This window comes from Zea mays, chromosome 8, assembly GCF_902167145.1.
Source record: "Zea mays cultivar B73 chromosome 8, Zm-B73-REFERENCE-NAM-5.0, whole genome shotgun sequence".
Lineage (NCBI taxonomy): Eukaryota > Viridiplantae > Streptophyta > Magnoliopsida > Poales > Poaceae > Zea > Zea mays.
In genome coordinates this window covers 154,100,388-154,122,444 of record NC_050103.1, presented here as the reverse complement: position 1 = coordinate 154,122,444, position 22,057 = coordinate 154,100,388, and the positions used below count along the sequence as shown (strand labels likewise).

Below are 22,057 nucleotides of genomic sequence, written 5' to 3'. Positions count from 1 at the left end.
ACAAATATATTTTATAATATAATTATGATAAACGTTGTGTAATAAAATCTTGATAAAAGAAAGACCTACGAGGGAGAAGAGAGTGAGAGACGACACCACGAAGGACGAAGCCGTGTCCCCACAGTTGATTTTACGATATTTTTTATAGTTTTAAAACAATATTGTAGCATTGTACAATATTATGGTTTTAAAAGCTAAACATTGTTTAGTTGATGGTATCAAAACGCTGTTTTAAATATCATGGTTTATTCAAAACCGTGCTATTTTTAGAGTTTTGGATACTGACGTCTAGATCTCAGTTTTCGTCGGTTTCTTGTGAGCGCGCGCGTCTCCACCGTCCCACGTCTGCTTCCCTCGCGCCATGGTCGTATAGCCCAGCAAGGCCAAAGTCGCCCAGGTGCGCGACCATGCCGCCGTCGAGGAGCACGTTGATGGCCTCGACGTCGCGGTGGATGACCACCTGCTCCACTTCTCGTGGAGGTAGAAGAGGTTGGAGGACACATCCTTGATGATCTGGAACCTTTGCGCCCACTCCGGTAGCAGGCTGTTGTCCTCGTCGAGTCGTCGTGCAGGTGCTTGTCGAGGCTACTGTTGGCGTCGATCCGGGCACCAATCACTGCGTTGAGAACCTGCGACGGTGCTCTCTGCATAGGTGTGGACGGTCCGCGACCTGGCGCAGGGCTCGGGTTCCCTGTCTGACGGACCGGACAGTCCGCGCGTGAGCAGGACGGCGGAGTTCGCCGGCGACGCCTAAATCTCGCTCCCGGAAGGGACCCCATCGGGGAGGAGAGATCCTAGGCTTCGTCTAGCGTCGGCAGGCCACCATAGACACATCTAATCGACGTAGAGCCGAAGAGAAACGAAGAATTTGGGGTAGTGAAAGGCTAACCTAAAGCTAAACTAGAACTACTTATAATGTATAAGTAAAACGAGAAATAGACTTGATTTGATCGATTGTGGGGGGGTTCAATCGCCCGTAGCCCTTCATCTATATAAAGGGGAGGTCTAAATCCGCTATAAGTTGTTTCCTGAGCTATTTCCACGATTTTAGCTAACAAATCTCACAAGAAACTCGAAACCCTAAATGACTCATTGAACATGAAATTATAGACCATCAACAGCTCGCCTTCCTTCGGCAGTAGCCCAGCAGCTGCACGAGGTTGCGGTGGCGGAGGTGGCAGATGCCGACGACCTCGGAGATGAACTTATTGAGCCCCTGCGTGGAGCCATGGACACCCGCTTCACAGCGACCTCCGTGCCGGACTTGTGGAGTAACCCTTGTACACCTTTGGAACAAAAAAAAGGTACCGGTTTCTATGAAAACTGTGAAAAAATCGCGGTATTTAAAAACCATTGTATTTATGTCTAAACAATGGTAAACCACAGTATTTAGAAACATGGTTTTGAAAGACTGTTCCAAACAGGCGCTTCCTGATTTGCCCCGCCTCCCTCTCCTCTCACTCCTTCCCACTGCAGCGAAGTACCGACGCCTCCCACAGCTGGGAGTAATCTTCCCACCTGCCTCGGCGCCTCCTCCCTCTCTCCCAACCTCGCCCGTTCTCGCCTCGCTGTTCTCCTCTGTCACCTCTCCCTGAGAAGCGTGGCTCCTGCAACCGGCCTCCCCACCTGCTCCTCCTCTACGCGCCGAGCACCACACGACGCGACACAACCGAGCACGGCCGCTCCGCCACTCCACTGCTTCCGCGGTGGCGCCGCTTCACTCCCGTGCTGCAGCGAGCGTTACGGAGATCCGTGGGGACATGAACCAGGGTTTCTCCTATCTGTTGGTGAGTGATCCTGGGTCCTGGCTTGCTTGGCCTGTTGCCTTGTTTTTGTGGGAGTAGTTTCCGCTCCAATTCGGATCCAAATCTCTACTCTCTTGGTTCGTAGGTCGTGAATTTGTGTCCTGCGCTATTAGTCTCCTACCGATCCCACTCATGGTTTGGTTAGGTTCTTCGTCCCCTTCAGCTTGGGAGATTGGAATTAGTTGACACCGTAGGAGTAGGAGATAGGACCTCTCGTTCTACATATTCAAACAGTAAAGGTGCTGGCGTAGTTTGTTTTGCAGAATTTTTGCGTGTTCAATTAACTTCCTCTCGCTCGACGCAAGTCCGCCCCGATTCTGCCCAATTTGGCCGGGAATAGCTTCCGAAGCGAAGTCCGCCCCGATTCTGCCCATCATGTAGTGTTTTACTCCATTGCATCGTAGTTTATGGATTTATGGACTGTGTTGGGGTTAATGTATTTCGTGTCGATGACTCGATGTGCTGAGTCACCGTGAGACTTTTGTATGTTAGAGGTTTTACTGTTTGCTCATTCGCTCAATTCAGGTGAACATAAAGCTGGATCCAGACCACAGAATGCATGATATTATGCACCATTGCACACGTCCCCAGAGAGTTCAGAGTTCCCAGTCATAGATGCCTTTTACTGCGTGTCTTGACAAAATGAACAGTACCCAGTGCCCTTGAAATGTGCTAGGAATATAAAGGTGACAGTGAAACTGGACAGAGTTGTAGAAGATGCTATCTGGTCGCAAATCTACTATTCATGCAGCAGACTTTACACTGGAATTTTGTTGTGAGCAAAGGAAAGAGGCCCATGGAAAGTTTCATGTGGTTACATTTCAAGTTGGCTGCCTTTTTAGGATCTAATTGACATCAGTATGCACATCAGCTGATAAAGAAAGGATGTGATCCACCTCTAATACTTGCTAGCTGGTCAATGTAAATAAGCCTAAGTCAGTGATAAAAAGTTCCCCTCTCTCCTGGGATTGCTTATGTAGTCACATGTTTTCACGCTTTTCAGTTACATGTTACTATCAAGCTACTTGTGGGTTTTTAGAGAAAAAGGTAAAAAGTAGTTGAATTATAGTATGAAGTTTGCAAGCTATACTTAACTTATAACTTGCAAACAGCCTGTAACACTGCTAGCCTTTGTTTTTTTTTGTTAATAAAATAATGCCTTTTGCATCATTTGATTCGTTACTGGACGAATTTATAATTCAAATTATGTCAAACCTGAATTGCACAATTAAAATTTTCTAGTTTTTTGTGGTGGAATTTGTCTTGAAATTGTTTGCAATGAAAGAGAATGGAAGGTTTCCATGCAAGTGTTGTTGAAATAAAATCTTTAGATTTCCCCCAAAACCGTCTTATGAGAAAGCTGTCAGAGTGGCTTCTTATTTTCTGATATTTTATATGAACACCCTCTTTCTGCACAGATATGAACTAAATTTATCAGTGGTCCTATTGAATATGGAGCTACTGTTATATGTCATTGTCTCATGCAAATGATGGTGGCTGTAAGTTGTGATTGAGGAACTCCATTGTCTGAGAAATGGATGAAACACCAACTAGTTCTGGGCAATCTGAAGCTAGTTCATGTGAACCTAATTGGTGGCCTCCAGACTTCTTGGAGAAGATACAGTCTGCTTCCATACCAAGGAAACATGATGTTTTGGGTAATCAAAGTTCCTCATCCTGGAAGGCTTCTCAATTACTGTGGTCAACAGGATCTTATTCAGGGTTAATCCCTAATGGTTTCTATTCAATCATCCCGGTGAGGATTACTCTTTAGCTAAGTACCTTTCCCCTTCTGGAAACATTTCATTAAACCACACTATATTGATTTACAGCTGTTTGCAAAATCATGCTAACCAATTCTATTTATCAGTGTCTTAGAAAAGAAGTTTATAAATATTAGGCATCAAGGGAAAAATGATATAACTTAGATTCAGATTTCAATATTTCATAATATTTTTGTTAGCTTTCTTCACAATCTGATCAATATGACAACTTTGTCCTCTAAAGAAAAAAGATAAGGGTTTGGTGATTTTTTTGTTTTAATTCTTTATGAGTTTGATATTTTCATTTGTGTATTGTTATGCTGCTGACCTGTGATCAATTCATGCAGGATAAAAAGTTGAAGGAGACTTTCCCAACTATTCCATCACTAGATGACTTGCAAACTCTTGAAGCAGATGGGCTTAAGGCTGACATAATTATTGTAGACACTGAGAGGGATAAGAAGGTTTTCATGTTGAAGCAGCTTAGTGCTGCACTTGTGAAAGGGTTAAGCTCTAGCCCAGCATTAGTGATAAAGAAAATTGCAGGATTGGTAAGTTTTTACAAAGTGTTAAAATTAGGTACAATTTTCGGGCGAAAGGGCCTCTAGCTTAATGGTTAAGGCTTCCGAGTAGCACCTCCAGGTCCGGGTTCGATCCCCCTCGGGGGCAAGTTTCGGGCTTGGTTAAAAAAATCCTTTCGTTGTGCTCCGCCTGCTCTCGGGGATCGATATCCTGTGCGCCATCTCCCGGCTAGGTCGTTGCAGAGTGTGCAGTTGATTGGCCCGTTAGTGATGGGAGGCCAGGGTTCGGGGTTTTCTCGGCCAGGACCATGTTTCGGTCTCTTCTTAATATAATACCGGGAGGGCAGTCTTTCCCTCCCCGATCGAATTCTTTTGGGTACAATTTTTGGTCTTCCAATGTGCATTTCTTTGGATCTCAATTTCATGAATTTGTCATAACATCTATTGGTACTTTTTATAGCTACAGAACATTTATAGCTGATTTGTGTAATGGTGTTTAAACATTTCTATGGGAAAATTTGGGCACCTTTTTTCACAAAAACACAAGAGAGCGGCATATCATTATATTAAGAAGAAATTTTGGGCACCTGTATTGAAATGAGTCCTTGGTCCTTGCATTAACCGCTACCAAGGGCATCCTTGCTGAAATGATGTTAAGAGTTACTAAGCATTAGCTTATAGTTTGTTCATGTATGAGACTTAGTTTAGGTTTCCCATAATAGGTCTTTGACTGCTTCAAGCGCCAAATTCCCGATGCCAGTCCAACTAGAGGCTCGATTGAAGATACCCATTTCTTTGGAAATAAAGGACCACAACTTCTGGGGCAGATAAGACATGGATCGTGCCGACCCCGAGCTATTCTATTTAAAGTTCTTGCAGATGCCGTTGGCCTTGAGAGTAAACTTGTAGTTGTATGTCTACTTTTAAACCCCTTTCTTCTTCTTTATTTTGCATATGTTGTTTGTGATAAAATAAAAATACTAAACAATATGTCTTCCATAGGGTCTACCAGATGACGGTGCTGTTGGATTTGTGGACTCTTACAAACATATGTCTGTGGTAGTTTCACTAAACTCTATGGTGCTTCTTGTGGATCTTATGCGATTTCCAGGCCAGCTGATTCCGTTTTCAGCTAAGGCTATATTTATATCGCACATATCTGCTGCGGGTGAAAGCGACTCAGCTGAAAATGACTCTTGTGATTCTCCTCTTGAGCCCAACAGCCCACTTTATGGATTGTCTGATAAAGTTGAAGTTGAAGGGTATGCTTATGTATTAAATATTTCCTCTCAGCTATGTGCTTCAGTCCTTGTTTATGTTTTGGTATACTGTAAATATTTATGTGGGAAACCCTAACCCTGTCTTAGGGATGGGTGTTGTATTAATAGACTTGAGTTAACTGCGCTTGGCCCATTACATAGGGGTGAGAGAGTAATTACACGGGGAGAACCCCGAACCCTAAACTTGATTCTAACACCCCCGCAGTCGCAACTCTGTCCTGTACAGATGTTGAGACTGGATCGAAAATCTAAAAATACACTCGACGGTAACCCCTTGGTGAAGATGTCAGCGAACTGCAGCGTGGTGGGGACACTGAGAACCCAAACGTCACCAGCAGCGACATGCTCGCGGACAAAGTGTAGGTCGATCTCCACGTGCTTCGTGCGTTGATGTTGCATGGGATTGGTGGAAAGGTAGACCGTGCTGATGTTGTCGCAGTAGATGAGGGTGGCACACTGAAGGGGGCTATGGAGCTCGTGGAGCAGCTGGCGCAGCCAGGAGGCCTCCGCCACGCTGTTAGCCACGGCGCGATACTCGACCTCGACGCTGGAGCGGGAGATGACGGACTGCCGCTTGGTAGCCCACGCGACGAGGTTGGCGCCCAGGAACATAGCATAACCTGATGTGGATCGACGCGTGTAGGGGCAGCCAGCCCAGTCAGCATCGGTGTAGACGACGAGCTCTGACGTCAGGGATGTCGGAGTAGGAGTCCATAGTCGAGGCAGCCGCGGAGGTAGCGCAGGATCCGCTTGAGAGCGGTGAGGTGGGGCTCCCGCGGGGTGTGCATATGCAGGCACACCTGCTGGACGACATAGGCGATGTCGGGCCTGGAGAAGGTGAGGTACTGGAGCGCGCCGGAGAGGCTCTGGTAGGACGTCGCGTCGGCGACCGGGGGTCCGTCATCCTCAGAGAGCTTCACCTGAGGGTCGATGGGTGTGGAGCTGGGCTTACAGTCGGACATGCCAGCCCGCTCTAGGATGTCGATGGCGTACTGTCATTGCAGGAGGAAGAGACCCTGAGGCAGACGCTCGGTGGTGATGGCGAGGAAGTGGAGGGGCCCCAGATCCTTGATCGCGAACTCCCGCTGAAGGGCGACGATCGTGCGCTGTAGGAGGTTGGCGGTGGATGCCGTGAGCACAATGTCGTCGACATAGAGCAGGAGGTAGACGATGTCATCGTCGTGCCAGTAGATGAACAGGGACGTGTCTGACTTGGCCTCGACGAAGCCGATGGAGGCCAAGTAGGAGGCGAAGCGACTGTACCATGCTCGCGGTGCCTGCTTGAGGCCGTATAGTGAGTGGTTCAGCCGACAGACCAGATCCGGGTGAGTGGCGTCGATGGGTTGACTGCAGTAGACAGTCTCCGTCAGAGTGCCATGGAGGAAGGCAATCTTGACGTCGAGCTGATGGATCGCCCAGTTTCAGAAGAGGGCGAGGGAGAGGACGGCGCGGACGGTGGCGAACTTGACGACGGGGCTGAAAGTCTCATCGTAGTCCACTCCGGGGCGCTGGGTGAAGCCCCGAAGGACCCAACGGGCCTTGTAGCGGTCAAGGGAGCCGTCCTAGGTCAGCTTGTGTGGTGAAAGAGCCACTTGCCGGTGACCATGTTGGTGCCTTGTGGACACGGCACCAGGTCCCAGGTGTGGTTGGCGAGCAGGGCCGTGTACTCCTCCATAGCGCGATGCCAGTGTGGGTCGGCGAGGGCGGTGTGAACGGAGGAGGGCACCGGGGAGGCGTCCAGAGGAGTGGTAGTCGTATCACCTGCCAAGATCAGCCGGTCGGTGGGGTGGAGACTGCTGGCGGCACGCCGAGTCACCATCTGGTGGACATGTCCGGGATCGCGGTGGATGGCGACCTGATGGTACACATGCGGCTCGGAGCGGACCGCCGAGACGTCGAGAGCCACGGGCATGGCCTGCTAGTGATGGTGATAGATGACGGCGGGGTCGGCGAAGCGAGCCGCGCTCGTTGACGGGCTCGGGTCAGGGGGCGCCGAGGGAGTGGCGCGCTCGCGGCGGCGGTAGACGAGGGCGGGGTCGACAAAGCGGCCTGCTCTCGTCGATGGGGGCACATGTGTGGTCGTCGGGGCCGCGCGTGGCACGAGAATAGGCATGAGCGGAGGTGTTAAGGCCGAGCGTGGTGCGGGCAACGACGCAAGGCGGGGCGCCTGAGGTGGGGGGGACCGGATCAGACTCAAGGAGGGAGTCGAGATCGGTGGGTGTTAGGATAGCAGGCACAACTGAACACGCGAAGGTGGTCGTAAGAGGGGGTTGTGCTGTACGGAGCGAAGTGGGGAGTGGGGTGGCTCACCGCCTTCGAGGGAAGATTGCTGAGAAGGTGTGTGGCGGTGTGCAGGGCCTCTGCCTAGTAGCTGGCAGGGAGAGACGCCTGGAAGAGAAGACAACATGTCATATTGGTGGTGGTGCGAATCATGCGTTTGGCTCGGCCGTTCTGGGCAGTGTGTAGGGGCACAAGAGACGCAACTGAACGCCATGAGTGAGAAAGATGGAACGAGAGGCGTGGTTGTCGAACTCGTGGTCATTGTCACACTGCAGGGCACGAACCTGCCGATGAAAATGGGTGGATAAAAACGCTGTTATGACGGTCACGCTCCCGCTCCCGCCCTCTGGTCTTCCCCCTCCCGACGCCTCGTTTCCACCCCCCACTGGCCCCTCGCCGGCTCCTATTCCAAGACCGGCGACCACCCCTCTCCCCTCGCCGGCGTCGCAGGACCCTTCCCCGGGTGTTCAGCGCGGCGGACGTCCGGAGGTGCTGCGCTACGCGCCGTGTCCTCCTTCCTCTGGCCTCTCGCCGGCTCTTACTCCAAGACCGGCGACCACTCAACTTCCCTCCCCGGCGTCGGAGGATTATCCCCTTGGTGTTGTGCACGGCGGAAGATCGAAGGAGCAGCGCTGGCTGGAGGACGGTGGAGCTTGTGCCTCCTCTGCTGCGTCACTAGTTCAGGGTGACGTGGGGAAGAAATCCTATAGGGAGGCTCTGTTTTCTCCCAGGCCTGCTGCGTCCAGGGACGTTGGTGGTTGGGTGACGGTGGTTCGTCGGCGTTCGAACACCTTGAAGTCCCTCCCCAGACCTGTCCCGGTGGATTTGCACGGAAGATGCTTCAATTGTTTCTCGTCTGAGCACCGTGCAGCTGTGTGCCGTAATCGCGTGCGGTGTTTTTTCTGTCGGTTGCCGGGGCACCGTGTGGGCGTGTGCCCGCGCCGGCGGACGGACCCTCCCATCCCTGGACGCACTTTGGTGTGGCGACCTGTGGCTATGAGACCTTCGGAGAAGTCTGTCTGCGGTCGAGAGATGGCTGTGGCTGGCGGGTCTGGACCTGTTACAACGACTGGTGAAGGCGCAAAGAAGAGAACTCGTCGTGGACAGAGGAAGAGGAAGTCGGGCGCTGGGGAGCAGTTGCCTCCTCCGCCTGCCTTTGGCCTGGATAAGCCGGTGAGCTTTGTCGGGCGTTGTGGAAGAATTGATCGGGCTGAGGAGGAACTCCGTCGTGCACTGATCGTCAGTGTTGTAGGCAGGGAGGATTCTGGCTGCGCCGTGGAGGTGCGTGACGCGATCGCCTTGAGGTTTTGCCTTGAAGCAGGGTCGCTCCGCATACGTCGTGCTGCGCCTAATTCTTTCCTAGTCTTCTTCCCCTCGGTTGCCGTGGCTGATCGGGTGTTTGGGGAGGGGCAATCTCTTCATGTCCCTCCGCTCAGGTTGCATATTCGAAGGTGGTCTCGTCAGGCTTTCGCTTCTGGAGGTGGACAACCGCTTGTGCCCGTTGGCGTTGAACTTCGTGGAATTCTTGCGCATCTCTGGGGGATTGAGGCGGCTGAGGCTGTTCTTGGTGCATTCTGTTTGATTCATGGTTTTTTGCCTGGCTTTGTTAAGGAGGAAGATATGTCTGTTCTCAGATTGAAGGTATGGTGCCGGTCACCTGTGCTGCTGCCGGCGGTGGTGGATCTCCTTGCTGAAGAGCCGATGGTCTGTGGAGAGGATGGGAGCTGGGTTCCTAGCACGTTGGTGTTCCCTGTTTCTGTGGTGGTTCTTCATTCTGATGGAAGTTCAGCTTCTGGTGTGGATCCTCCTGCGCCACCCCCTTCGGGCTTTGTCGACGAAGATAGTGATCATGAACATCATGTGGAGCGGTCGGGGCGCCCTGCGTCTTCTGTTCGGGTTCCAATTCATTTGCGTCTGGGTCAGCGCAGTCGTTCTGGGCTGGTGGATGACATGTCTGTTGAGGCTGTTCATCAGGATTTGGTGGAGGGGGGATCAGTTGATGCTCCGGCTCTCCCGATTGTTTCGGTTGAGGAGCGGGAGGCGCCTGGTCACCCTCCAGATTTGGGATCAGTTGATGCCCTGGCTCTCCCGGAAATTTCGGTTGCAGAGCTGGAGGCGCCTGGTCACCCTCCAGTGTTAGCGTTGGATCTGGCAGAGGATTTGGGGGTCAGTTGTCAGGAGGACTGGTCTTCGCATGTTGTTATCTCGCCGGCTGGGCCTTGCTTGGACAATCCTTTGGTGGGGGACCTTATGTCCGGCTTGGCGGAGGCTGTCACTGCTGGGCAGCATGGTTCCAGGTTCTCCTATTTGCTGACCGATGGTGTTTCTGCTAATGTGGAGGAGGCAGTCACTGCTGGGCAGCATGGTTCCGGGGTCTCCCAATTGGTGGCTGTTGGTTCTCCTGCTGTTGTCTCTGCCAGGGTGCGGAGGTTTGAGTCTTGTCAGTCTCCCCGGGCTGATAGATGGAGATCAAAGCCACCCGTGTTCAAAGTTTATTCTAGAAGAAGATTATCTCAGGCTCAGGTGGTCCAGGAAGACCTTTTACTGCAATCTGTGGTGGAAATGGTTCCACCTTTGGAGGAGTTCAAGTCTGCGGTTACTAAGCCTTCTGATGGCTTGTTACCACCCCCTCCCCACCGAAGGACCAAAAGCAGGAGGGTGGCCAAATTCCCTCCAGAACTTGGATCCAATGCGGCTGCACAAGTATGTAGACATCTGGGTTTTTGTGATGAAATGGAGAATATTTCTCTCGATGATGCCTGCAATTATGCAAAGTTATTTGATTCTGGGCTTTCGAGTGCACATGTGGCGGCTTTGGCAGCTTTGTTTGGTTGGGAGGTCCCTCAGGTGGGGGCGATCTGATTTGTTTCCAATGGAGAATAGTTGTTTTCTTATTTGGAATGTGAGGGGTCTAAATGATCGTGCCAGGAGGGACTCGGTTAAATCTCTGGTCCTTAATATCAAGCCTTCCATTGTTTGTCTACAGGAAACCAAATTGTGTGCTATCTCGGACTTTGACATGCTGTCTATTCTTGGGACTGGTTTCAGTAATTTTGTGTATAGTCCCGCCCAGGGGACTAGAGGAGGAGTACTAATTGCTTGGCGTGATGGGTCTTTTGTCTCTGTGGCTTCGGTTGTGAAGAATTTCTCTGTCTCAGTCCAGTTTCAGGATGAGTCTGGTTCTTCCTAGTGGTTCACAGGTGTGTATGGACCTCACCAGGATATTTTTAAGCAGGAGTTTATCCATGAATTGAGAACGGTTCGTGATGAATGTGTGGGGCCGTGGTTTTTGTGTGGGGATTTTAATATGATCCTCCGGGAGGAAGATAAGAATAATTCCAACATTAATAGGCTATTGATGGGTCGCTTCAGGGGGTTTGTCAATTCTGTGGAGCTAAAAGAGATTCCTTTGATTGGTAGAAGATTCACTTGGTCAAATCAGAGGGAGGTGCCTACTCTTGTGAAATTAGATCATGTTTTCTGCACTGCGGAGTGGGAGGATTTTTTTCCAGATTGTTCTCTTCACAGTAATGCTACTGCTGTCTCGGATCACTGTCCCCTAACTCTTAGATTTAGAGAGGGGGGCGTGGGGAGGAGAAGATTTCACTTTGAGAGTTTTTGGCCAAAAATCCCGGGGTTTTTGGAGGTGGTGGCTGCTTCGTGGAGTCTACCTCTGCAGAATTTTTGTCCATTTGAGAAGATATCTTTGAAGTTTAAAAGATTAGCTAAGTGTTTGCAGTCCTGGGGTCACAAAGAGGTGGGGAATGTCAATGCCCGGTTGGGTCTTGCCCGTGAGGTTTTGCATAGGCTGGAGATGGCGCAAGATATCAGATCCTTATCCAGGGAGGAGCTTTGGCTTTGGGGGCAGCTGAAACAGCATTGTCTGGTATTGGCGTCTTTGCAAAGAACTATTGCACGTTTGCGGTCCAGAATTCAATTTTTAAAAGAAGGAGATGCCAATACTCATTTCTTTCACCGACAGGCTGTCTACCGTAAAAAAGAAAGTTCATTTCAAATCTAGAGGAGGATGGAAGGGTGTACACAAATCATGAGGATATTCAAGGAGTTCTGGACGGTTTCTTTACCAACCTTCTAGGCACTGATTTTCCAAGGTCTGTTACTATTGATTTATTGGGTTGTCATAGGCCTGCAGCGGATCTCAGTGAACTGGATAGCCCTTTCTCGGAGAAGGAGGTGAGGGATGCGATTGCTGACCTGCCTTCTGACAAGGCTCCTGGGCCCGATGGGTTTACAGGGAGGTTTTACAAGACCTGCTGGAGCATTATTAAGGAAGATCTGCTGGCTGCCCTGAATTTTTTCTGCACCAAGGAAATGCTCATAATCTTGGACTGTTGAATTCAGCCTATATTATTCTTCTCCCTAAGAGGTCCGATGCTATGACTGCAAGCGATTATAGGCCCATTAGTCTCATCCACAGTTTTGCTAAGTTGGTCACCAAGCTGCTGGCCAACAGGTTGGGCCCTCATCTTCATGGGTTGGTGGCAGCCAACCAAAGCGCTTTTGTGAGAGGGAGATCAATTCATGATAATTTTATGCTGGTTCAACAGTCTATTAAGTCGCTGCACAAGAGGAAGATTGCGGGTCTATTCTTAAAATTAGATATTTCAAGGGCATTCGATTCCGTGTCATGGGCCTTCATTATTGAAATTCTTGTCCATCTTGGTTTTGGTCCAATCTGGCGGAATCTTATTTCCTCCCTCATGTTCACGTCTTCTACGCAAGTACTTCTTAATGGCTCGCCTGGTGCTCGTATTGCTCATCGGCGAGGCCTTCGCCAGGGTGATCCCCTTTCTCCTATGCTGTTTGTGATGGTCATGGATGTTCTTAATAGTCTGTTCAGGGCAGCTGAAAGCAGGGGGCTGTTACAAGGATTGGAGGCAGCTGGGATTCGGAATAGGCTCTCGATCTATGCTGATGATGTGGTGATTTTTGTTAAACCTTTGGTGGATGATCTGAATTGTGTTAAATTGATTTTGGATTGCTTTGGTGAAGCAACGGGGCTGGTAACAAATCTGCGTAAAAGTTTTGCTATTCCAATTAGATGTGGAGGGCTGGAGAGTCAGGCTGGCTGCAATATCTTGCAATGCAGTTCGGGATCCTTTCCGTGCAGCTATTTGGGGCTGCCTATCTCTGATAAAAAGCTGAGGAAAAGGGATTTTATGGTGTGGGTTAATAAGATTGCTGACCGGCTTCCCAACTGGAAGGCTCGTTTGCTGAGTCTGGCTGGTAGGACAGCGTTAGTGAGGCATGTGCTTTCGGCAATTCCAGTTTATATCCTTATGGCCATGAGTGTTCCCAAATGGGTGATCAAGTCCATTGATAAACTCAGGAGAGGTTTTCTATGGAAAGGAAGGAAGAATGTTAATGGTGGAAGCTGTCTTGTTCCTTGGGAGATAGTAACCAGGCCTCTAAAGTATGGCAGTCTTGGAGTTTCTAATTTACAATTCAAAAGTTGGGCTTTACAGGTGAAATGGTTATGGCTGCAAAGAACCAATCCGTCCAGACCTTGGCAGGGAATGAATCTTCCTATTCAGCAGCAAGTGAGGCAGTTTTTCAATCTTTCGGTCTTTCATGTGGTCGGAGATGGAACTAGCACTCTCTTTTGGTTTGATAAATGGTTGGATGGGAAGGCTATCTTTGATATTGCACCAGAGGTTGTCTGTTTGGTGGACAGTAGAGTCAGCTCGACCCGGACGGTTGCTCAAGCTTTGGACAACTGGCGTTGGGTTAGGGATATTGGGACTTTGGGAGTCATCTTTCTATGCTTGGGCTGCAACAGTACTTAAAATTATGGGATGAGATTGGACAGGTGACTCTTTCACAAGAGGCGGACAGGCTTGTTTGGAGACACACGACTTCTGGGCAGTTTTCCTCAAAGTCTTGCTATAATGCCTTCTTCCTAGGGTCCATTTTCTTTGAGCCTTGGAAACGATTGTGGAAGACTTGGGCCCCCCCTAAATGCAAATTTTTTCTTTGGCTGGCTATAAGGAATAAATGTTGGACTGCGGACAGACTTCAGAGGAGAGGGTTACTGATAGTCGCCTAGAGGGGGGGGGGTGAATAGGGCGAAACTGAAATTTACAAATATAAACACAACTACAAACCGGGTTAGCGTTAGAAATATAAACGAGTCCGCGAGAGAGGGCGCAAAACAAATCCCAAGCGAATAAGCAAGTGAGACACAGAGATTTGTTTTACCGAGGTTCGGTTCTTGCAAACCTACTCCCCGTTGAGGAGGCCACAAAGGCCGGGTCTCTTTCAACCCTTCCCTCTCTCAAACGGTCCCTCGGACCGAGTGAGCTTCTCTTCTCAAATCAAAGCCGGGAACAAAACTTCCCCGCAAGGGCCACCACACAATTGGTGCCTCTTGCCTTGATTACAATGGAGTTGTGATCTCAAGAACAAGTGAGAAAGAAAAGAAGCAATCCAAGCGCAAGAGCTCAAATGAACACGGCAAATCACTCTCACTAGTCACTAGGGCTTTGTGTGGAATTGGAGAGGATTTGATCTCTTTAGTGTGTCTAGAATTGAATGCTAGAGCTCTTGTAGTAGTTGAGAAGTGGAAAACTTGGATGCAATGAATGGTGGGGTGGTTGGGGTATTTATAGCCCCAACCACCAAACTTGACCGTTGGCTGGAGGCGTCTGCCGATGGCGCACCGGACAGTCCGGTGCACACCGGACAGTCCGGTGCCCCTGCCACGTCATCACTGCCGTTGGATTCTGACCGTTGGAGCTTCTGACTTGTGGGCCCTCCTGGATGTCCGGTGCACACCGGACATGTACTGTTTGATGTCCGGTGCACCGGTATGGGCATGTCTGACGTCTGCGCGCGCTGCGCGCGCATTAAATGCACCGCAGGGAGCCGTTGGCGCCGAAAAGAGCCGTTGCTCCGCTGGTTCACCGGACAGTCCGGTGCACACCGGACAGTCCGGTGAATTTTAGCGGAGCGGCTGCCACGCGAACCCGAGGCTGGCGAGTTCCGGAGACCGCGCTTCCTTGGAGCACCGGACATGTCCGGTGCACACCGGACAGTCCGGTGAATTATAGCGCGCCGGCTTCCGAGAAATCCCGAGGGTGAAGAGTTTGAGTCTGAGTCCCCTGGTGCACCGGACAGGTACTGTTCACTGTCCGGTGGCACACCGGACAGTCCGGTGCGCCAGACCAGGGGTGCCTTCGGTTGCCCCTTTGCTTCTTTATTGAATCCAAAACTTGGTCTTTTTATTGGCTGAGTGTGAACCTTGTACACCTGTATAATCTATACACTTGGGCAAACTAGTTAGTCCAAAGATTTGTGTTGGGCAATTCAACCACCAAAATTATTTAGGAACTAGGTGTAAGCCTAATTCCCTTTCAATCTCCCCCTTTTTGGTGATTGATGCCAACACAAACCAAAGCAAATAGAGAAGTGCATAATTGAACTAGTTTGCATAATGTAAGTGTAAAGGTTGCTTGGAATTAAGCCAATATAACTACTTATAAGATATGCAAGAAATGTTTCTTTCTTTATTTAGCATTTTGGACCACGTTTGCACCACGAGTTTTGTTTTTGCAAATTCTTTTGTAAATCCTTTTCAAAGTTCTTTTGCAAATAGTCAAAGGTAAATGAATAAGAGTTTGCAAAGCATTTTCAAGATTTGAAATTGTCTCCCCCTGTTTCAAATGCTCTTCTTTTGACTTAATAAAACTCCCCCTAAAAGAGATCCACCTCTTAGTGTTCAAGAGGGTTTTGATATACCATTTTTGAAATACTACTTTCTCCCCCTTTTGAACACAATAGGATACCAAATGATAAATACTTTTGGAAAGCACTAAGTTTTTGAATTTGGTGGTGGTGGTGCGGTCCTTTTGCTTTGGGCTCATTTCTCCCCCTTTTTGGCATGAATCGCCAAAAACGGAATCATTAGAGCCCTCGAAGTAATTTCTTCCCCTTTGGTCATAAGTAAATGAGTTAAGATTATACCAAAGACGAAGTCCGGTCCTTTTGCTTTGGGCTTTTACTCTCTCCCCCAAAGACAAGGTCCTTTTCTTGGAGCGATGGCGAAGCATGAGTTACGGAGTGGAAGCCTTTGTCTTCGCCGAAGACTCCAATTCCCTTTCAATATACCTATGACTTGGTTTGAAATAGACTTGAAAACACATTAGTCATAGCATATAAAAGAGATATGATCAAAGGTATTCAAGTGAGCTATGTGTGCAAGCTAGCAAAAGAAATTTCTAGAATCAAGAATATTGAGCTCATGCCTAAGTCTGGTAAAAGATTGTTCATCAAGTGGCTTGGTAAAGATATCGGCTAATTGATCTTTAGTATTAATGTAAGAAATCTCGATATCCCCCTTTTGTTGGTGATCCCTAAGAAAATGATACCGAATGGCTATGTGCTTAGTGCGGCTATGCTCGACGGGATTGTCGGCCATTTTGATTGCACTCTCATTATCACATAGCAAAGGGACTTTGGTTAATTTGTAACCGTAGTCCCGCAGGGTTTGCCTCATCCAAAGCAATTGCGCGCAACAATGACCTGCGGCAATGTACTCGGCTTCGGCGGTGGAAAGAGCGACCGAATTTTGCTTCTTTGAAGCCCAAGACACCAAGGATCTTCCCAAGAACTGACAAGTCCCCGATGTGCTCTTCCTATTAATTTTGCACCCCGCCCAATCGGCATCCGAATAACCAATCAAATCAAATGTGGATCCCCGAGGGTACCAAAGCCCAAACTTAGGTGTATAAGCCAAATATCTCAAGATTCGTTTTACGGCCGTAAGGTGTGATTCCTTAGGGTCGGATTGGAATCTTGCACACATGCAAACGGAAAGCATAATGTCCGGTCGAGATGCACATAAATAAAGCAATGAACCAATCATCGACCGGTATACCTTTTGATCCACGGACTTACCTCCCGTGTCGAGGTCGAGATGCCCATTAGTTCCCATGGGTGTCTTGATGGGTTTGGCATCCTTCATCCCAAACTTGGTTAGAATGTCTTGAGTGTACTTCGTTTGGCTGATGAAGGTGCCCTCTTGGAGTTGCTTGACTTGGAATCCTAGAAAATACTTCAACTCCCCCATCATTGACATCTCGAATTTCTGTGTCATGATCCTACTAAACTCTTCACATGTAGACTCGTCAGTAGACCCAAATATAATATCATCAACATAAATTTGGCATACAAACAAGTCATTTTTAAGAGTTTTAGTAAAGAGTGTAGGATCGGCCTTGCCGACTTTGAAGCTATTAGCAATAAGGAAATCTCTTAGGCATTCGTACCATGCTCTTGGGGCTTGCTTGAGCCCATAAAGCGCCTTAGAGAGCCTATAAACATGGTTAGGATACTCACTGTCTTCAAAGCCGAGAGGTTGCTCAACATAGACCTCTTCCTTGATCGGTCCGTTGAGGAAGGCACTTTTCACATCCATTTGATAGAGCTTAAAGCCATGGTAAGTAGCATAGGCCAATAATATGCGAATTGACTCAAGCCTAGCTACGGGTGCATAGGTTTCACCGAAATCCAAACCTTCGACTTGTGAATACCCTTTGGCCACGAGTCGAGCTTTGTTCCTTGTCACCACACCATGCTCATCTTGCTTGTTGCGGAAGACCCATTTGGTTCCTACAACATTTTGGTTAGGACGTGGAACTAAATGCCATACCTCGTTCCTCGTGAAATTGTTGAGCTCCTCTTGCATTGCCACCACCCAATCCGAATCTTGAAGTGCTTCCTCTATCCTGTGTGGCTCAATAGAGGAAACAAAAGAGTAATGTTCACAAAAATGTGCAACACAAGATCGAGTGGTTACCCCCTTATGAATGTCGCCGAGGATGGTGTCGACGGGGTGATCTCGTTGGATTGCTTGGTGGACTCTTGGGTGTGGCGGCCTTTGCTCTTCATCATCTTCCTTTTCTTGATCATTTGCATTTCCCCCTTGATTATTGCCATTATCTTGAGGTGGCTCATCTTCCTGATTTTGCCCTTCATCAACTTGAGCCTCTTCCTCATTTTGAGTTGGTGGAGATGCTTGCATGGAGGAAGATGGTTGATCTTGTGCATGTGGAGGCTCTTCAGATTCCTTAGGACACACATCCCCAATGGACATGTTCCTTAGCGCTATGCATGGAGCCTGTTCTTCACCTATCTCATCAAGATCAACTTGCTCTACTTGAGAGCCGTTAGTTTCATCAAACACAACGTCACATGAGACTTCAACTAGTCCAGTGGACTTGTTAAAGACCCTATATGCCCTTGTGTTTGAGTCATAACCAAGTAAAAAGCCTTCTACAGTTTTAGGAGCAAATTTAGATTTTCTACCTCTTTTAACAAGAATAAAGCATTTGCTACCAAAAACTCTAAAATATGAAATGTTGGGCTTTTTACCGGTTAGGAGTTCATATGATGTCTTCTTGAGGATTCGGTGAAGATATAACCGGTTGATGGCGTAGCAGGCGGTGTTGACCGCTTCGGCCCAAAACCGGTCCGGTGTCTTGTACTCATCAAGCATGGTTCTTGCCATGTCCAATAGAGTTCGATTCTTCCTCTCCACTACACCATTTTGTTGAGGTGTGTAGGGAGAAGAGAACTCATGCTTGATGCCCTCCTTCTCAAGGAAGCCTTCAATTTGAGAGTTCTTGAACTCCGTCCCGTTGTCGCTTCTAATTTTCTTGATCCTCAAGCCGAACTCATTTTGAGCCCGTCTCAAGAATCCCTTTAAGGTCTCTTGGGTTTGAGATTTTTCCTGCAAAAAGAATACCCAAGTGAAGCGAGAATAATCATCCACTATTACAAGACAATACTTACTCCCGCCGATGCTTATGTAAGCAATCGGGCCGAATAGATCCATGTGGAGTAGCTCAAGCGGCCTGTCGGTCGTCATGATGTTCTTGTGTGGATGATGGACTCCAACTTGCTTTCCCGCCTGGCATGCGCTACAAATCCTGTCTTTCTCAAAATGAACATTTGTTAATCCTAAAATGTGCTCTCCCTTTAGAAGCTTATGAAGATTCTTCATCCCAACATGGGCTAGTCGGCGATGCCAGAGCCAACCCATGTTAGTCTTAGCAATTAAGCAAGTGTCGAGTTCAGCTCTATCAAAATCTACCAAGTATAGCTGACCCTCTAACACTCCCTTAAATGCTATTGAATCATCACTTCTTCTAAAGACAGTGACACCTACATCAGTGAATAGACAGTTGTAGCCCATTTGACATAATTGGGAAACAGAAAGCAAGTTGTAATCTAAGGAATCAACAAGAAAAACATTGGAAATAGAATGGTCAGGAGATATAGCAATTTTACCAAGTCCTTTGACCAAACCTTGATTTCCATCCCCGAATGTGATAGCTCGTTGGAGATCTTGGTTTTTCTCATATGAGGAGAACATTCTTTTCTCCCCAGTCATATGGTTTGTGCACCCGCTGTCGAGTATCCAACTTGAGCCCCCGGATGCATAAACCTACAAAACAATTTTAGTTCTTGACTTTAGGTACCCAAACGGTTTTGGGTCCTTTGGCATTAGACACAAGAACTTTGGGTACCCAAACACAAGTCTTGGAACCCTTGTGTTTGCCCCCAACAAATTTGGCAACTACCTTGCCGGATTTGCTAGTAAGCACATAAGATGCATCAAAAGTTTTAAATGAAATGGCATGATCATTTGATGCATTAGGAATTTTCTTCTTAGGCAACTTAGCATGGGTTGGTTGCCTAGAACTAGATGTCTCACCCTTATACATATAAGCATGATTAGGGCCAGAGTGAGACTTACTAGAATGAATCTTTCTAATTTTGCTCTCAGGATAGTCGGCAGGGTACAAAATGTAACCCTCGTTATCCTGAGGCATGGGAGCCTTGCCCTTAACAAAGTTAGATAAGTTCTTTGGAGGGGCATTAAGTTTGACATTGTCTCCCCTTTGGAAGCCAATGCCATCCTTGATGCCAGGGCGTCTCCCATTATAGAGCATACTTCTAGCAAATTTAAATTTTTCATTTTCTAAGTTATGCTCGGCAATTTTAGCATCTAGTTTTGCTATATGATCATTTTGTTGTTTAATTAAAGCCATATGATCATGAATAGCATCCATATCTACATTTCTACATCTAGTACAAATAGTGACATGCTCAATGATAGATGTAGATGGTTTGCAAGAATTAAGTTCAACAATCTTAGCACGAAGTATATCATTCTTATCTCTAAGATCGGCAATTGTAATTTTGCAAACATCAAAATCTTTAGCCTTAGCAATCAAATTTTCATTCTCTAATCTAAGGCTAGCAAGAGAAATGTTTAATTCTTCAATCCTAGCAAGCAAATCATCATTATTATCTCTAGGATTGGGAATTGAAACATTACAAACATAAGAATCAACCTTAGCACTTAAAATAGTATTTTCATTTCTAAGGTTGTCAATCATCTCACGACAAGTGCTTAGCTCACTAGATAATTTTTCACATTTCTCAATTTCAAGAGCATAAGCCTTCTTAACCTTAACATGTTTTTTGTTTTCTTTAATTAGACAATCCTCTTGGGAATCCAAAAGGTCATCCTTTTCATGAATAGCACTAACCAATTCATTCAATTTTTCCTTTTGAGCTACGTTAAGGTTGGCAAAGAGGGAACGCAAATTATCTTCCTCATCACTAGCATTGTCATCACTAGAGGATTCATATTTAGTGGAGGATTTAGATTTAACCTTCTTTTTGCCGTCCTTTGCCATGAGGCACTTGTGGCCGACGTTTGGGAAGAGGAGTCCCTTGGTGACGGCGATGTTGGCGGCGTCCTCGTCGTCGGAGGAGTCGCTTGAGCTCTCGTCGGAATCCCATTCCCGACAAACATGGGCATCGCCGCCCTTCTTCTTGTAGTACCTCTTCTTCTCCTTTCTTCTCCCCTTCTTGTCGTCGCCTCGGTCACTGTCACTAGATATAGGACATTTAGCAATAAAATGACCGGGCTTACCACATTTGTAGCAAACCTTCTTGGAGCGGGACTTGTAGTCTTTCCCCCTCCTTTGTTTGAGGATTTGGCGGAAGCTCTTGATGACGAGCGCCATCTCCTCATTGTCAAGCTTGGAGGCGTCGATTGGTTGTCGACTTGGTGTAGACTCCTCCTTCTTCTCCTCCGTTGCTTTGAATGCAACGGGTTGAGCTTCGGATGTGGTGGCATCATCAAGCTCGTTGATCTTCCTTGAGCCTTCGATCATGCATTCAAAGCTCACAAAATTCCCGATAACTTCCTCGGGGGTCATTTTGGTATATCTAGGATTACCACGGATTAATTGAACTTGAGTAGGGTTAAGGAAAATAAGTGATCTTAGAATAACCTTAACCACCTCGTGGTCATCCCACTTTACGCTCCCGAGGTTGCGTGCTTGGTTCACCAAGGTCTTGAGCCGATTGTACATGTGTTGTGGCTCCTCCCCTTTGCGAAGCCGGAACCGACCGAGCTCCCCCTCAATCGTTTCCCGCTTGGTGATCTTGGTGAGCTCATCACCTTCATGCGCGGTCTTGAGTAAATCCCAAATCTCCTTGGCGCTCTTCAACCCTTGTACTTTGTTATACTCCTCTCTACTTAGAGAGGCGAGGAGTATTGTTGTAGCTTGAGAGTTGAAGTGCTCGATTTGGGCCACCTCATCCTCATCATAATCCTCATCCCCTACGGATGGTACCTGCGCACCAAACTCAACAACATCTCATATGCTTTTGTGGAGCGAGGTTAGATGAAATCGCATTAAATCGCTCCACCTAGCGTAATCTTCACCATCAAAAGTTGGTGGTTTGCCTAATGGGACGGAAAGTAAAGGTGTATGTTTGGAAATGCGAGGGTAGCGTAGGGGGATCTTACTATACTTCTTGCGCTCTTGACGCTTAGAAGTGACGGAGGGCGCATCGGAGTCGGAGGTAGAAGTTGATGAAGTGTCGGTCTCGTAGTAGACCACCTTCCTCATCCTCTTGTGCTTGTCGCCTTTCCGATGCGGCTTGTGGGAAGAAGATTTTTCCTTCTTCTCTTTGTGGTGAGAAGAAGATTTCTTCTCCTTCCCTTTGTTGGAGGAGCTCTTCTTCTTCTCCCTCCTTTTGGTGCGGGACTCTTCTGACGAAGTGCTCCCGTGGCTTGTAGTGGGCTTTTCGCCGGTCTCCATCTCCTTCTTGGCGTGATCTCCCGACATCACTTCGAGCGGTTAGGCTCTAATGAAGCACCGGGCTCCGATACCAATTGATAGTCGACTAGAGGGGGGGGGGGTGAATAGGGCGAAACTGAAATTTACAAATATAAACACAACTACAAACCGGGTTAGCGTTAGAAATATAAACGAGTCCGCGAGAGAGGGCGCAAAACAAATCCCAAGCGAATAAGCAAGTGAGACACGGAGATTTGTTTTACCGAGGTTCGGTTCTTGCAA

The 22,057-nt window shown here is 47.9% G+C and overlaps 1 protein-coding gene and 1 pseudogene across 7 annotated transcripts in view; one reads left to right on the top strand and one right to left on the bottom strand.

Moving 5' to 3' along the window:
• Positions 1-295: 295 nt before the first annotated feature.
• Positions 296-2,418, bottom strand: LOC118473223 (L-type lectin-domain containing receptor kinase SIT2-like; annotated as a pseudogene).
• The window catches only part of LOC100381560 (uncharacterized), a 40,588-nt gene continuing 19,924 nt past the window's right edge, over positions 1,394-22,057 (top strand). For 2 of the 7 annotated variants that reach the window (XM_020542202.3, XM_008656944.4), the window contains exons 1-6: positions 1,394-1,787; positions 2,331-2,852; positions 3,224-3,561; positions 3,916-4,119; positions 4,812-5,000; positions 5,092-5,351. In XM_020542202.3, the coding sequence (XP_020397791.1) occupies positions 3,340-3,561; positions 3,916-4,119; positions 4,812-5,000; positions 5,092-5,351 (875 nt within the window). In that variant the 5' untranslated portion in view covers positions 1,394-1,787; positions 2,331-2,852; positions 3,224-3,339. The remainder of the gene's footprint in view (positions 1,788-2,330; positions 2,853-3,223; positions 3,562-3,915; positions 4,120-4,811; positions 5,001-5,091; positions 5,352-22,057) is intronic. The other 5 variants (XM_008656946.4, NM_001174385.1, XM_008656945.4 and 2 more) reach the window with 5 other exon arrangements.